The sequence below is a fragment of the Rhamphochromis longiceps genome, linkage group LG22, assembly GCF_057381845.1.
Source record: "Rhamphochromis longiceps isolate RC_006_pf linkage group LG22, R_longiceps_female_GT1.1, whole genome shotgun sequence".
NCBI classification, from domain to species: Eukaryota; Metazoa; Chordata; class Actinopteri; order Cichliformes; family Cichlidae; genus Rhamphochromis; species Rhamphochromis longiceps.
Window position 1 is genome coordinate 2,218,559 of NC_140577.1, and position 15,246 is coordinate 2,233,804.

Here is a 15,246-nt window from a genome sequence, read left to right on the forward strand (position 1 = left end):
GTAGGTGAATGACATGCTCTTCCCAGGACTGGCTGTACACCACCACGTCATCCAGATATGCTGCAGAGAATGCTGACACATCTCTCAGTACATGGTCCATTAATTGTTGGAATGTCGCTGGTGCACCTTGAAGCCCAAATGGCATGACTTTAAATTGGTACATACCAAAAGGAGTTTTGAAGGCTGTCAGCTCTCTCGCTTCTGGCGCCAAAGCCACTTGCCAGTATCCTTTACACAGATCAAGTGTTGTAATGTACCTTGCTGATCCAACTCTCTCCAGCAGGTCATCCACCCTGGGCATTGGGTAGGGATCAAACTTGGATACTGCATTCAAATATCTGAAATCAATACAGAATCTCAGGGTGTCATCTTTCTTTGGTACCAAAACAATCGGGCTGCACCACTCACTGCTTGACACCTCAATGATTCCCAGGTCCAACATCAGTTTTATTTCTTTCTGCAGCACTGGCACCAACCGTTCAGGAATTCTGTAACTCTTTTGTCGAACGGGTGCATCCTCCTTCACCCGTATCTTGTGCTGAACCAGTGATGTGAAGCCTGGTGTTTCTCGAAAGAGCTGTGGGTCCACGAGTGGTTTTATATCAGCCTGCTCAGTAGGAGACAAATGAGAAAGGTCAACTGAAGCACAAACTTGAATGTTAGTGTTAGTTGGAAAGAACTTCTCAGTCACCTCCTCATCCTTAACTGAACGCACCAGTAACTGATAGACCGGCTCTTGTCGGCTGTGGAATTCCTTCAACAAGTTCACGTGAAATGTCTGATATTTTTTAACTCTTTCTGGCATATATACCAAGATGATGATATACCAAGATGGCGCCGCGTATGGATGCCCTGGTGCTTCAATGCGTTACTTTTGTCTTGTTTTTGTGCATTTCTTCTGTGTCTGGGCACTCCTCTGGATATTCTTACACCAGAGAAGAGCTCCTTAACTGCAGGACTACAACGCCTGTGGATTTATTTCCAATATTTGTCGCATCTGCGGCAGATTTATTGCTGACTCTGATCAGGAAAGTGAGACGTCGAAAGAGAGGTAAGCGAGCCAGCGTACTCGTGCGTTTGAGAAAACGCGGACTGAGAACGGCCCTTCCTGGGATCTTCCTTTCTAATGTACGCTCACTCTGGAATAAGATAGACGAACTGGCCCTGATGAGAAGCATGAACAAAGACTTTGCCTCCTCCTGTGTCTTATGTTTTACGGAGTCGTGGCTCAGTGAGGACATCCCGGACTGCGCGCTCAAGCTGGAGGGCTTTCATCTGCTGCGCGCGGACCGGCAGGCCGCTCTCTCCGGTAAGTCCAAAGGTGGAGGTCTCTGCTTCTACATCAATAGTGGCTGGTGCACAGATGTAACAGTGATTGCTCAGCACTGCTCTCCCTCTCTGGAATATCTTTTTATTCACTGCAAACCGTTTTATTCTCCGCGGGAGTTTGCTTCATTCATCCTGGCCGCTGTTTACATCCCGCCAGACGCAGATGCGCAGGCAGCTCAGTGCGCACTCGCGGAGCAGATTCTCCACACGGAGCGGACATTCCCGGACTCTCTCATCATTGCTCTTGGGGACTTTAACAAAGCCAATCTGAGCCATGAGCTTCCAAAATATAAGCAGCATATTAAATGCCCGACCAGAGAGGAGAGGACATTAGACCACTGTTACAGCACGATCAGCGGGGCCTATCGCGCGGTGCCCCGCGCTTCACTCGGACTTTCTGACCACGTCATGATCCACCTAATCCCCGCGTACAGACAGAGGCTGAAGCTCTCCAAACCTGTCGTGAGGACTAAAAAACTGTGGAGCAACGAGGCTGTGGAGGAGCTTCGCACGTGTTTGGAGTCTACAGACTGGGACACAATGAAGGCTGCTTCTAACAGCTTGGACGAGTTTACGGACACTGTCACCTCCTATATCCACGTCTGTGAGGACAGCATTGTGCCATCACGCACCAGGGTGAGTTATAACAATGACAAACCCTGGTTTACTCCTAAACTCAAAAAGCTGTGGCTGGAAAAGAGAAAGGCGTTCAGAAGCGGAGACAGGGACTGCTACAGAGAGGCCAAGTACAGGTTCACTAAAGAAGTGGACATTGCTAAACATCAGCACTCTGAGAAGATGCAGCAGCAGATCTCAGAGAATGACTCGGCCTCTGTGTGGAAAGGTTTTAGGAATATCACAAACTACAAGCCTAAAACCCCCCACTCCACTGATGACTTGCTCTTGGCCAACACCCTTAACGACTTCTACTGCCGTTTTGACGAGCCATCAGGCAGCCTTCACACCTCCAACGACCCCAACAATAGAGGCACTTTGGACACTCATTCCCCCACCTCTCCCCCCTCCATAGAGCCATCACCACCTTCAAACTGTTCACCTGCAACACCCGCCTCCTCACCCCACACAAAAGAGGATTTCACACCACCTCCTCCCACCACAACTCTTCATATTCATGAAGCAGATGTGAGGAAGCAGTTTAGGAGTCTGAATGCTCGGAAAGGTCCCGGCCCAGACGGTGTGTCTCCTGCCACCCTCAGACACTGTGCAAACGAGCTGGCCCCAGTGTTTTCTGGCATCTTCAACTCCTCACTGCAGGCATGTCATGTGCCTGCCTGCTTCAAGTCCTCTACCATAATCCCTGTCCCCAAGAAACCTAGGATCACTGGACTAAATGACTACAGACCCGTGGCTCTGACATCTGTGGTCATGAAGTCATTTGAGCGCCTAGTTCTCTCCCATCTCAAGACCCTCACGGCCCCCCTCCTGGACCCCCTGCAGTTTGCATATAGAGCCAACAGGTCTGTAGACGACGCCATCAACATGGCCCTACACTTCATCCTGCAGCATCTGGACTCCCCAGGAACCTACGCCAGGATCCTGTTTGTGGACTTCAGCTCTGCCTTCAACACCATCCTTCCAGACCATCTCCGAGGCAAGCTTTCCCAGATGAATGTGCCTGATCCCATCTGCCGGTGGATCACTGACTTCCTGACGGACAGGAAGCAGCACGTGAGGCTGGGAAAGAATGTCTCGGACTCCCGGACCATCAGCACCGGCTCCCCTCAGGGCTGTGTTCTTTCTCCTCTGCTCTTCTCCCTGTACACCAACTGCTGCACCTCCACCCACCAGTCTGTCAAGCTAATCAAGTTTGCAGATGACACCACCGTTATTGGACTCATCTCGGACGGGGACGAGTCTGCCTACAGGAGGGAGGTTGAACGTCTGGTGTCTTGGTGCAGCCACAACAACCTGGTGCTGAATGCCCAGAAGACAGTGGAGATTATTGTGGACTTCAGGAAGCACACAGCCCCACTCCCCCCCATCATCCTGACTGACACCCCCATCACCTCTGTGGACTCATTCCGCTTCCTGGGTACCACCATCACCCAGGACCTGAAGTGGGAGCCCACCATCACCTCCGTCATCAAGAAAGCCCAGCAGAGGATGTACTTCCTGAGGCAGCTGAAGAAATTCAACCTGCCAACACGGACGATGATGCAATTCTACACTGCAATCATCGAGTCCATCCTCACCTCCTCCATCACCGTGTGGTACGCTGGAGCCACTATCAGGGACAAACAGAGACTGCAGCGTGTTGTGCGCTCTGCTGAGAAGGTGATTGGCTGCAGACTCCCATCTCTGCAGGACCTGTACACCTCCAGGACTCTGCGGCGTGCAGCTCGGATCTCAGCTGACCCTTCTCACCCTGGACACAGTCTGTTTGACCTGCTCCCCTCAGGCAGGAGGCTCCGGTCCATTCGCACCAGAACCTCTCGCCACAAGAACAGTTTCTTCCCCTCTGCTGTTGGACACATGAACAATAACCACATGATTGTCCCCGCCACTAACACATGACCCTATGCTGTGTCACTGCATCATTTCATGTTTGGCACTGATCACCACCTGCACTCATGTATATATCTTTCTACGTAGCACTCATAATTCTTATTCTCATGTATATATCTCATGTATATCTCATGCACATATCTTTCTATCTATCTTTCTTTCTACATAGCACTTTAATTCTTATTGTCTGCACTGAAGCACCGCAGCAATTTCCTAATGTTGTAAACCTCAACATCTGGCAATAAACCCATTCTGATTCTGATTCTGATTCATATTCAGCTCATAAGTGACTTTACTCACTTGTCTGACGATCTCGTATGGTCCATGCCATTTTGTCAGCAACTTGTTATCGCTGGTGGGAAGCAATAACAGTACTTTCTGACCTGGAAGGAAGACCCTATCCCTGGCCTTCTGATCATACCAAGTCTTTTGATGTTTTTGTGCAGCTTTCATGTTGTCTTGCATCAATGATGCCATTTTCTCCAACCTCTCTCTCATGGTGATGACGTAGGCTGCGATGTTTTCGCCCTCTGCTTTGGATTCCTCCCAGCAGTCCTTAAGCAGATCCAGGGGGCCTCTCACTTGGCGACCGTATAAAAGTTCAAAAGGCGAGAAGCCAGTGGAAACCTGCGGGACCTCCCGGTAGGCGAACAGAAGGTAGGGCAGCCATTGATCCCAGTCAGCACCTGTGTCAGAGACAAACTTGCGCAGCATACTTTTGAGAGTCTGGTTGTATCTCTCCACTAGCCCGTCCGTTTGGGGGTGATACGGGGTGGTCTTAAGTCCCTTTATCCCTAACAGCTTATAAACCTGCTGCAACAACTTGGATAGAAAGTTCGTTCCACAGTCCGTCAGAATTTCTCTTGGTATGCCTACCCTAGAGAAAAGCTGCAGAAGACAATTAGCAATGTGACGAGCTTTAATTGATCTGAGTGGGAAGGCCTCAGGAAACCGTGTTGCATAGTCACATATGACTAATATGTAGCGATGACCTGTGGAGCTCCTCTCTAAAGGGCCCACGATATCCATGCCTAGCCTCTCAAATGGTGTTTCAATAATTGGCAGTGGTTGCAACTGGGCTCGCGCTACTCCTTTGCCTGAGGTCAACTGACATTTTTCACAGGAACGGCAAAACTCAGAAACCTGGACATACATCCCTGGCCAAACAAAACGGCTGCTGATCCTATTCAGTGTTTTGTGAAAAGCCATATGACCTGCCCATGGAATTGAATGACCCAAATCCATAACTTTGTCTCTGAACTGTTGTGGGAGTGCCACAGCTTCACACTTCCCCTTTCTCTGGTACAAGATGCCTCCTTTAATCAAGTAAACAGTGTCTGCAAGACAGCTTACCTGACCTTGACTAGCCCCCTCTACCTCTGTTACCTTCTCAAACCAGGGTTTTAGAGTAGGGCCGCTTCTTTGGAGTGCACCTAAATCTGAGGGAACATCAAACTCAAGTTGGTTATTTGGCTTAGGGAACAATGCTGTACCTTTTTCCCCTGAGCCTTTGAACTTTTCTCTTCTTTTCTGAGCCTTAGACTTCCTAATCTTCCCTGGCTCCGTTTCGAGAGACTCCTCAAAAAAGGGCAGTTCTTGCATCCTTTCCTTTGCACTTTGTGCTCTTGTGACTACATGACAGGGTTTAAATGGTTCAACTGTCATATCTAGAGGAAGGGAGCTTCCAGATTCATCACCTAAGCCTTGAATGTCTTCCTCAGCACTCACTTGAGGGTCATAATCTGACTGGTGTATTAGATCAAAAAGAGTGGGGATGTCATTACCAAGTATCACTGAATATGGCAAACTGGGAACAACAGCTACCACTAACAAGTAGGTTTGACCTCCTACTGTCAGGTAAACCTCAGCAGTGGGGTACCTGTGTTCGTCTCCATGCACACAACTTATTGTAGCCCCAACCCCACTTAGCTTTTCTCCTGAAATTATGCTAGAGTGTACAAGAGTCTGAAAGCACCCAGAGTCAAGCAAAGCTTCCTCTTTACGCCCATTAATTAAAACAGGGACAGTACAAGCTTTCTTTCCTACTGGCTCTGTGGCTGGTCTTGGAACTGCACATAAAAGAGATGGTTTTGACTTAAGTGCAGGGCAAAATTGTTGTGTATGGCCAAAGTTATGACAGTGATAACATTTAATATCCTGAACTGAAGACTTAAAGGATTTCTTCACATTGTGAGGTCTATGGGAAGGGAGCTGCCTAGAACTAGAAAGATTTCTAGCCTGAACTTGACCAGAACCCTGTTCACCCCCAATGGACTTACTTGGTTGGGCGTAGTGGGTCTCCCGGCTGAAGTAGGTGCTCTTGCTTCCTTTTCTGGCTGAAGTGAAAACCTCTGCGAGGCTAGCTGCTTCCTTTGCAGTCTTCGGGTCATGCTCACGTATCCAAATCTCCAGCTCTGGATTAACCATTCTCAAAAACTGCTCCAGAATTATCTGCTCAGATATTTCTTCTACAGTTGATTTTTCAGGTTTAATCCATCTTGAAAACAGGTCTTTCAATCTTACATAAAGTTCACGTGGCGTCTCACCTGGCTCAACTTTCAGAGATCTGAAGCGGCGTCTGTAGGTGTCAGCAGTGATCTCATATTTTGCCAGAATTGCCTCTTTCACCTTATCATAATTCTCAGAGTCTGTTAAATCCATAAGAATGTAGGCTGTGCGGGCTCTACCTGTCAACAGGGGAACCAGACGAATAGCCCACTCATCTCTGGGCCATCGACACACGTTTGCCATTCTTTCAAACGTAGTCAGAAAATGTTCAATGTCATCTTCTGGTGACAGAGGAAAAAGTTTTGGTTCAATTAAAGACCTGGACCCACTGGCCACTGGAATGTCTTCACCATTGAATCCAAGTTCTTGTTCTTCAGATGTTGTAGGGGGCGCTGGCGCCTCTGGTGGGTCAGGCTTATCAGTTACAGCGTTAACTTGTAGCTGGATTTGCTGAAATTGATGCTGCATGCCTTTCCACCTTTGCTCCTGACGTGACGAATCCTTCTCCCACTTTTGGTCTCTGGCTGCTTGAGACCGCATAAGAGATTTCACCAACCCTGTTAACTCCTCCAATTTGTCCTCAGGGCTTGTTGCTGCCATGGCCTCTAGCTCAGATGAAGCTCCAACTCCTTCATCAGGCTGCTCCTCTTGGCCTGGCTTTCTTCCACCTCTTGTCATCACCTTCTCACTGTGGCATGAGTGACACACTCCTGACACCACTTGTAACAGGGCAGCACTTAGCGGCTGGAAACACAGTGAGACAGACCAAGGCAAGTGTAGTGGAACAAAGTATTTATTTGCTATATGGCTCTCCTTAAAACAATTAACTTGTCGAGCTTCTTCACAGCACAAAAATCCCCTAATGACAACTGGCAGCCTTAAATATGTTCAGCTGTCACAGACTTAACCATTATTCCACTCTCAGGTAAATTCTTAAATCCCAACCTTCCACCACAGTACACAATATATCAATAAGAATAAATAAATACATAAATACATCTTCACATTTACATATTAATAAATATTTCACACTTTAATGTTACACCAAACCCAATATTATAAAAACCCAGAAACCCAAGCACAAAAAGATTCACCACACTCTTTACCCATGGTCTCTCCCGGAACCTTTAAATGGTGTCTGGACCCCCGGGGAAACATTTGCCCAAACACCTTGAAGAGGACACAGGCAAGAAAGGTGAGTAATCATTAACTTACAAACACTTATTTGCACCACTTTTATCCCTAGATTTCACACACACATTTGCCTTAGTTTTCCTTATTGGTAAACCTTAATCACAATCTCAATCACCATTCTTCTCTCCTGACAGACAACCACCACATTCCTTGATGAGGAGCAGCTGTGCAGGATCTGAAACAAGGCCACCAACTGATTTTAAAATTCCCAATAAATAGTCAATAAATATTTAAACTTCTTGTGTGCAAATCCATGCTTAAAGTGCAATGCTCATAAAGTGCTTGATAAGGTGCTTTTAATAAAGTGAAAGGTGTGCTCTAAAGTGCTATACAGACAATACAATATAAATAAATGCAGTAAGGGAGTCCTCTTCCTTACAGAGATAAACACACTATTTTACTTTTAGGTGGGATCTTAATGTTGGATGAAATACTTTTCTGGCTGCTTTGCATCCTCAGATAATTATAGTCTGCAAAATTATGGGTTGAAAAAAATGATTATAATAATTCAGATTACTAATGCCTGCAAAAGTCAGATTCATTTCCACTGCAGAAATCAATCTGCGGTTCTTTGACAGTTTGATGTCTACTTTGGTTAATGTTGTGTTGCATTTGGAATTAAACATTAAATTTAATGTTAATACAGCGAGAAAGTGAGAAGGAAGTCACCGCAGCTGAAGAGCTGAAAGTGTTGCACTGAAGCTAACATGCGTTTTATATTTGGAAGGACGGGACTAGAATTTCTACACATCCCAAACTTCCTAATGATAATAATAATAATAATAATAATAATAATAATGATGAAACAAGAGCAACTGCAGACCTTTCTTCATACTGCATGATGATGTCACTAACATCCAGATGTTCAAGAACAGGAAACCAGTGAGGGCAGCCAATCAGAAGAAAGGGATCTTTAAGTGGGCGGTCTTAAAGAGATAGAACCTAAAACTTTTTTTTGGAACATGTAAACCAGGTTTAAAGCTGTGAATGCCCACATGTGTGTGCAGTGTAGATGTTCAGTCATGTTTCCAAATGTCAGTTTTTTAGCCACTACAACACACACATCCTGCGTTTGTCAAATAACTGAGAAAAAGTTTAAGAAAAAGTGAACTTGAGAACTTACAGGAGACTTTTTTAATCTTCAAAGTACTTAAAAGCAGGATAATTGCCAAACTGAGCTGACTATCAAATCATTTGAGTCCTCTGATCCATAATCACAGAGTCCTATACAAATGTCACACAGACTTGTCAGGTAGGCGCTACAGATGCTGGTCTAGGATTTAAAAATGTATGCAGAGGCAGACGCGCGCACACACATGCAGAGCAAGCAGAACAAAGGGTGAAAAGGTAAGGAGGATAAGCTCTGCTGACAGCGCGCAGACAGCAGATCAGTCAGCGTCCCTCGGCTCTGACACGCCGACAAAAACACAACACGACTGCAAGCAGGTTCAGGCTCGGGGCATGACTCAACTACAGTACGCCTGTCAGGACTTCCACTACTGTCACACTGCTCGACAGGGCCTCACGTGGCAGAGGAACAAGTGCAGGGAGCGAAGGAGGGAAAGGACCGGAGCTTGTCAATAGAAACCTGTGAAGCTGTCAGTCAACAAACCAGAGGAAAAACATCTATATAATTTTAATCAATCCACTGCATAAGAACACCAATAAGACTTAAAGAAGGGAAAGTTTCTCAGCATGTTTGACCACCTACAATCATCACCTCCAAACTACACAAGACGCAGCAGCCAGGCTACTAACATCTTCTAGCAAGTGCGCTGGCCCCCAGTAGATTAACATACAGAGCAGTAGATGACCAGGCCCCCAGATTATTAATCCAAACTCCTCATAAAATACACAGCAGCTCGTTGCCTCTGCTCACAGGCTCAGAGTTTGTTGGAGCAAAGGGGGCGGAGCCTTTCAGTCTGTGGACCAGTTTACCACCACAGCTGCGATTGGTTGACTCTGTGGAATCCTTTAGAAAGCAGATAAAACCTTTTCTGTTCAAACAAGCCTTCAGTTGATCAACGCTTTTAAACATTTAACCCTTTCTATTGCTTATATTTTCTATTTTATCACTTAACCTGTTTATTTCACCCTTCATGCTCAGTGCTCTGTGACTGCCTGTCTTTGAAAAGCGCTTAATAAATAAACTTTACTTACTTAAAATCTCAGTAAAATATTACCAGACCTGTATTGCTTCAAACACTTCCACCAACACGTTTTCCCTCTTGGACGCATCACAAACTATTTCTTGCATCTGCTTTGTTTTTACATGTTCCTTTGTCAGCGGGTTCGGTTTACCCCACCCTAAAAACTAAAAGCACCTTCAACGTGTGATTGCAGCCTGCAGGACCTCCCACACCTGCACGCAGCTGTATTTAGCTATCAAAGGAGCTTCCATCAGGCCACAGACTGTATGTTAATGTGCAGGACAGACAGACATTGTCCCAGCTTCCACTGGTCTTCACTGTGTTTTTAATATTGCTTATAAAATATTTTGCTTGTATGATTTCTGCTGACTGCACAACAACTATGTCACACATCATCTTGGTAAATATTTAAGGGTTAAAGTTCAAATTATTCTCTAGCCTGTCAGCCAATCAGACGATCAATCATCCACGTGTCAGGCAAACAGACAGCGGAGGTCGGGTGTGATTCTGACCTTGTGGAAGTTTCCAAAGAAGAGCTTCTTTATTTCCGGCCCCTCGAAGGTGACTGTCTGAAACTCTCCTTTAAAGTCATTGTTAAAAAACGTCAGAGTTTTTCCTCCATCTGCAGGAAGAAACATGAGAATTAAAAAAACATAAATCAACAAATAAAACACAACATTTATAAGAAGCAACAATCTTGTTCAGAATTTTAACTCGAGTTTAACAGAAGTAGAACAGCAGCTTGCACTGTACCCGACTCTCCTTTTCATTAACATCAGGCAAATATGTTGTGTTCACTGATTTATTTTGGTAGGTTTGAGTCTAGAAATAAAGTGGAAACAAATAAACACGTTTCAGCTCACTGTCCAGGATGACGCCCACTAGAGGTTCGTTGTTCTTGTTGAGGATCTCCCAGAGCGCAAAAGGCTCCTCGGGAGTGTCGGCCAGCAGCCTGAACAGCAGGGTGATGGTGTAGTCAGAAGGCAGCCCCTCAGGATGGATGTACCTGTGAGCCAGGGTGAAAACATCAGAGCCGGGTAAACGTCCTCATTGGTGATGTCTCTTTTAGGTCAAACAGTGAGGGTTATGGGCTCTGGATGCTGATACTCAGCTGGTGAAATCAAAGCTTGCTTCTCCTTCCAGAAGCTATTTGCTGCACTTTCATCTGTCTTTGAAAAACATGCTATGATGTCTTTTCCATCAAGGTGCAGCAGTGAAACTTCCAATAAATAAGGTGCTATTTTTATGAGCGTGGAGACTGTGTCCTGTGTACCTGGTTGGCTGTGCCAGCAGCGCGTCGCTGTGCAGGTGGAAACAGGGGAACGTGTTAAAGGTGCCGGGTACCATGGAAACGCCAGACATGCTGCTGTACCGATTCTCCACGAGCCCGAACAGCTCCATCATGCGAAAGCCTGATGACACAAGGAGCAATTATCACCTGTTGTAACCATTTCAATGAGTTTTCAACAAGTTACAACAAGCAGAAAAACAGCAAAAAAGCTCAGAGGAAGTATTTGTACATTTGTAAGTAAAGAAATATAGAGCTGCAGAAAAAGTAGTCCAGACATACAAGACATGACAGCAGGATACAAGATATTTAATTCAGCCAATCATTTTAAACATACCAGTTTTCACCAGTATAGAGGGCCAAAACTGCCAAAAATAAAAATAATTAAAAAGAAATAACAAAGTGACTCAATAATATAATATAATATAATATAATACAAACATGTGCCAACTGTGAAATCTGGGGCTGATGATGATGTTTGAATAACAAATAGCTTAATATCTTTTATTCAGCTGTTGTTGCTGTTTGTCAGAGCTCTTCATTATAAAACATATCTGCCCTGTTCTGTCTTTCAGAGCTTCAATTCGCCCAGCAAGATATTGATGTGATACCACAGATGTCTCTGTCAACAGTAAACACCATCTGTTAAATACTGGCCCTTACTCATATTCAGCAAATGTATTGGTGCATTTTTAATGAATATAAATGCAGCAAAAACCAATAGAAATCTATTTATTCATGAAATGTCAGCTAAACAGATACCATTTAATTTGATTTTGCATTTATTCAAAACACACAAAAAGAGGATATGTAAATTATGCTATTAAAATAAAACAAATAACTAAAATGTATTAAAATGAAAAGAAAAAATACAGAAGAAATAAAACAGAGCAACAGCTTATTCTGAAAAGTTAAATATAATAATAAAAAAGAATGATATGTTGATGATTAATGACATTTTGATGAACAACATTCTCAGTTGTTTAAGTTATTTGTTTGTACATGTGTTGGCAGTGTTGGCTCTCCATACTGTTTGAAATGAAGGGTTAGAGCTTTAACATTATTGTGTTCATCCAAACACATTAAAGCCACAGCTCACACTTGATTTATATTCTGTTTCCTATTTGAAGTTATTCTGTAAGCACTCATAACGGAGACCGTGACACGTGGACACGTGGACACATGGACACGTGGACACATGGACACATGGACACGTGGACACATGGACACGTGGACACGTGGACACAGCAGGCTGGCTGCAGTAGCGCTCCAGCTCTTACCTGGCATCGTGCTGCCACTCATCGGCACAGCCGGACACGCTGGGAAAGGCAAAAAGTGAGTTTGATGACAAATATTTAGAAACCACCACATTCAACCATTTCTATTAATGTACGGAAAAAGCACCACATGTTGTATAATTTACTCTATAATGTCCAGTGCAGGGATCTCTTCAGGATTACATTTAGCTCTAACGTCAGGTCAGGGACTCACTGGCAGTTGCAGCTTCACACACAAAGGTCACCAGCTTCTCTTCAATCTTCTTGAAGGCGTCCAGGTCATCCACAAAGAAGACGTGCCTGTCACTGGGTTTACTGGCGATGCTCACCAGCTCCCCGTAGTCAGCATCAGCGAAGCCAATGGCAAACACGATGTAACCTTTGATGAGAATTCAGAGAGAGAAAGATCCATGTCTCCAACTGCAGGAAAACTGGAGGAGCAATATGAACGCAGACTCTTGCACATTTTAAAGGCAGATGAAGTTTGGCCTTCCAGTAACACAGACCGCAGCTCTAGGCCTTCTTCAGAGCTTCACACAGAAACCGTTCTGACCTTCCATCTGCATCTCTTTGGAGACTTTGTTGACGTCATCCTGAGATCGACCGTCAGTGAGCACCACGAGGACTTTGGGGATTCCTCTTCTCGCTCCTGCCTCCTCTGTGAAGATGTTTTTCTTCACGTGCTGGATGGCTCGACCTGAGTGAGCAGACAGAACAACCATCTCCAATAACTCCAAATATTCTACTTTTACAGCAATTTTTCAGCTTCGTATTCTCAGTAGTTGAGAAACAGCAGCAGACGAGTTATTTGAAACAACATGTCTATTACCAGAGGATTTTTTTATTATGCTGATTTGACTTCACACCATCTGTTCTGGTTAAAAAAGTCATTAGCGGAGCTGCAGGTCTGTCACAGCGGACTTGGCAGTGATGGGAAATCAAAATTAATCAATTTTCAGCTGCAGTCTCCGGTGTGGCAGACATTATTCTGAGAGGAAGTCAGAAAATCCTGCAGCACCATCAGCTTCAGAGGATCCCTGTTTACAGAGTTAACTATTAAAAACATGATAGAAAGGAAGCTTAAGGGTTTGTACGACATAAACTTGACACGATCAGTTAATTTCAAATTTCATGCTAATTATTCATCAGTGCAGGATGAAGATCTGACTCCAAACTGTAGCATTAATCGTGATGAAAGGACACGATTATTGATGCATGCCTTGCTGATGTACAGGACATCAGAGAGTGTTGCATCAGAGCGTCCCACCAGGGAAATCACATCACAAGTTTCACTGAATGTGTGAAGAGAATTCATGTTTCTGCAGCAGCTGGAGGACCAGCTCAACATCTAAGGCTGCCCCCCCCACTCTGCAGAGCCACTGCGCTGCAGGCTCAGACACCCACCAGACACCCGGGACCCCCGACTTACTCACACTCTTCAACTATGATCAAATTTTACACATTACTACCAACAGTTACCATCACATATTAATATTTAGATGTTTATTTGAATGTTTCTGTTCTTTTCTGCCTTATAAATGTGCTCATACAGGCTCATGTGGTTTTTCCACTGCTTAATATTTGTTTCATAGGTTTTAATATTCATTTCATTTTGCAGAATTAACAAAGCAACGACCAACATAATGAGCAATGATGAAGATGACTATATTTTTAGTAGTATTATTATTGCTATTTATGTTATATATTGTGATTATAAGCTGTTTCTTGATTTGAGTCTTCTTCTTTGGTGTTTGGTCATGACGTTTCCCGGCGCCGCGTCTTCATGTTGCTTAAGAATCAGGAAACTCTGGAACTAGTGCACTTTATGTCTTTAGTGCATAAATGGAAAAAACCCCATAAAGTCAAATAATGATCATCTACTGAGCCTCTTCTGTCTCTTTTCTGTATATTTACTCAGACCCACACCTTAAACCACAGCTTGACTGAGTCATTAACAAATCCATGAGCACCTGCCTGGATGTGAGGCTGCTGCACGGCCGTTAGTACATCCAGAGATCAGACGTTTTCTAGGCCTCTGGAAACAACAGAAAGCACATTGCTAATTGCAACGCGGCGATCCCAGAAACTGTTGCTTCCTGTGAGAAACGGAGGATTAGTGTTTTACAGCAACGCATCAGCAGTGGGAGAATTCCTCCCCACCAGTGACGCTGTTACAAATCTATTCTCCTCAGTCTCATCCCTGTAGGAGAAACCGCCCGCGCTGCTTTGTAAACAGCGATTAATGACTCTCACTGCTTCCCTGCAGACTTCCTCTCATCGCACACACACACATCCATGAATAAGACTATGCATGAACACGCTCGACTTGCACACACGCATGTTGACACAGAGCCGAGAGGACAACACACTTTTCCACAGTGATTTCATTTTCTGTTTGCGGTCGCCTCCTGCTCAGTAGCATTGATAACGTCACGAGGGAGTTGTGTTGAGCGTGTGCACGTTACACTGTGGATTTGTCTCGACCAGGCGTCTTTCTCAGATTTAGAGATTATTTCTGCCGCGGTAAAGACGGATTTGATCCGTCACAGTCGCACAGCTTGTATACATTCGTACACTGTATCGCACCGGCTTCAAGCGCGCACGGCAACATCTGTCATCCTGAAACTCTAGCAGACTCCAGCAGCACGCTCGTCCAGCGTCAGTGACTCATACGCAGTGCTTTCACAGAAAAGCAGCAGCCTGCATGCTGTGCGCGTCCTCACCTGTCTTAGTGTTTCCTCCTTTGTAGGAGATCTTGTTGATGGCGTCCAGCAGACCCTCCTTGTCACTGTAGGAGTTCAGCTTAAACTCTGTCCGGGCATCGTCGCTGAACTGGGCAATAGCCACCTGTCACAAAACACATGAACGTAGCTAATAAACCAAAAGAGGAAGTAGGCCACTGTTAGGTGTAGGGGACGAGGGTTAGGAGGAGACTACGAGAAGAAGCACCGTCACAGAATACAGAAAAGCTGAT

At 45.0% G+C, this 15,246-nt stretch overlaps 1 protein-coding gene across 8 annotated transcripts in view; it reads right to left on the reverse strand.

Annotated features, from left to right (window-relative positions):
• The window catches only part of col14a1b (collagen, type XIV, alpha 1b), a 175,294-nt gene that overhangs the window by 31,397 nt on the left and 128,651 nt on the right, over positions 1–15,246 (reverse strand). For all 8 annotated transcript variants that reach the window (XR_014909437.1, XM_085397011.1, XM_085397007.1 and 5 more), the window contains 7 exons: positions 14,996–15,119; positions 12,826–12,969; positions 12,487–12,651; positions 12,276–12,314; positions 10,981–11,119; positions 10,571–10,713; positions 10,220–10,329 (listed from right to left, as the gene is read on the reverse strand). Coding sequence is in view for 7 of the 8 variants with exons in the window: in XM_085397011.1 (XP_085253137.1) it covers positions 10,220–10,329; positions 10,571–10,713; positions 10,981–11,119; positions 12,276–12,314; positions 12,487–12,651; positions 12,826–12,969; positions 14,996–15,119 (864 nt within the window). In the remaining variant the exon portion in view is untranslated. The remainder of the gene's footprint in view (positions 1–10,219; positions 10,330–10,570; positions 10,714–10,980; positions 11,120–12,275; positions 12,315–12,486; positions 12,652–12,825; positions 12,970–14,995; positions 15,120–15,246) is intronic.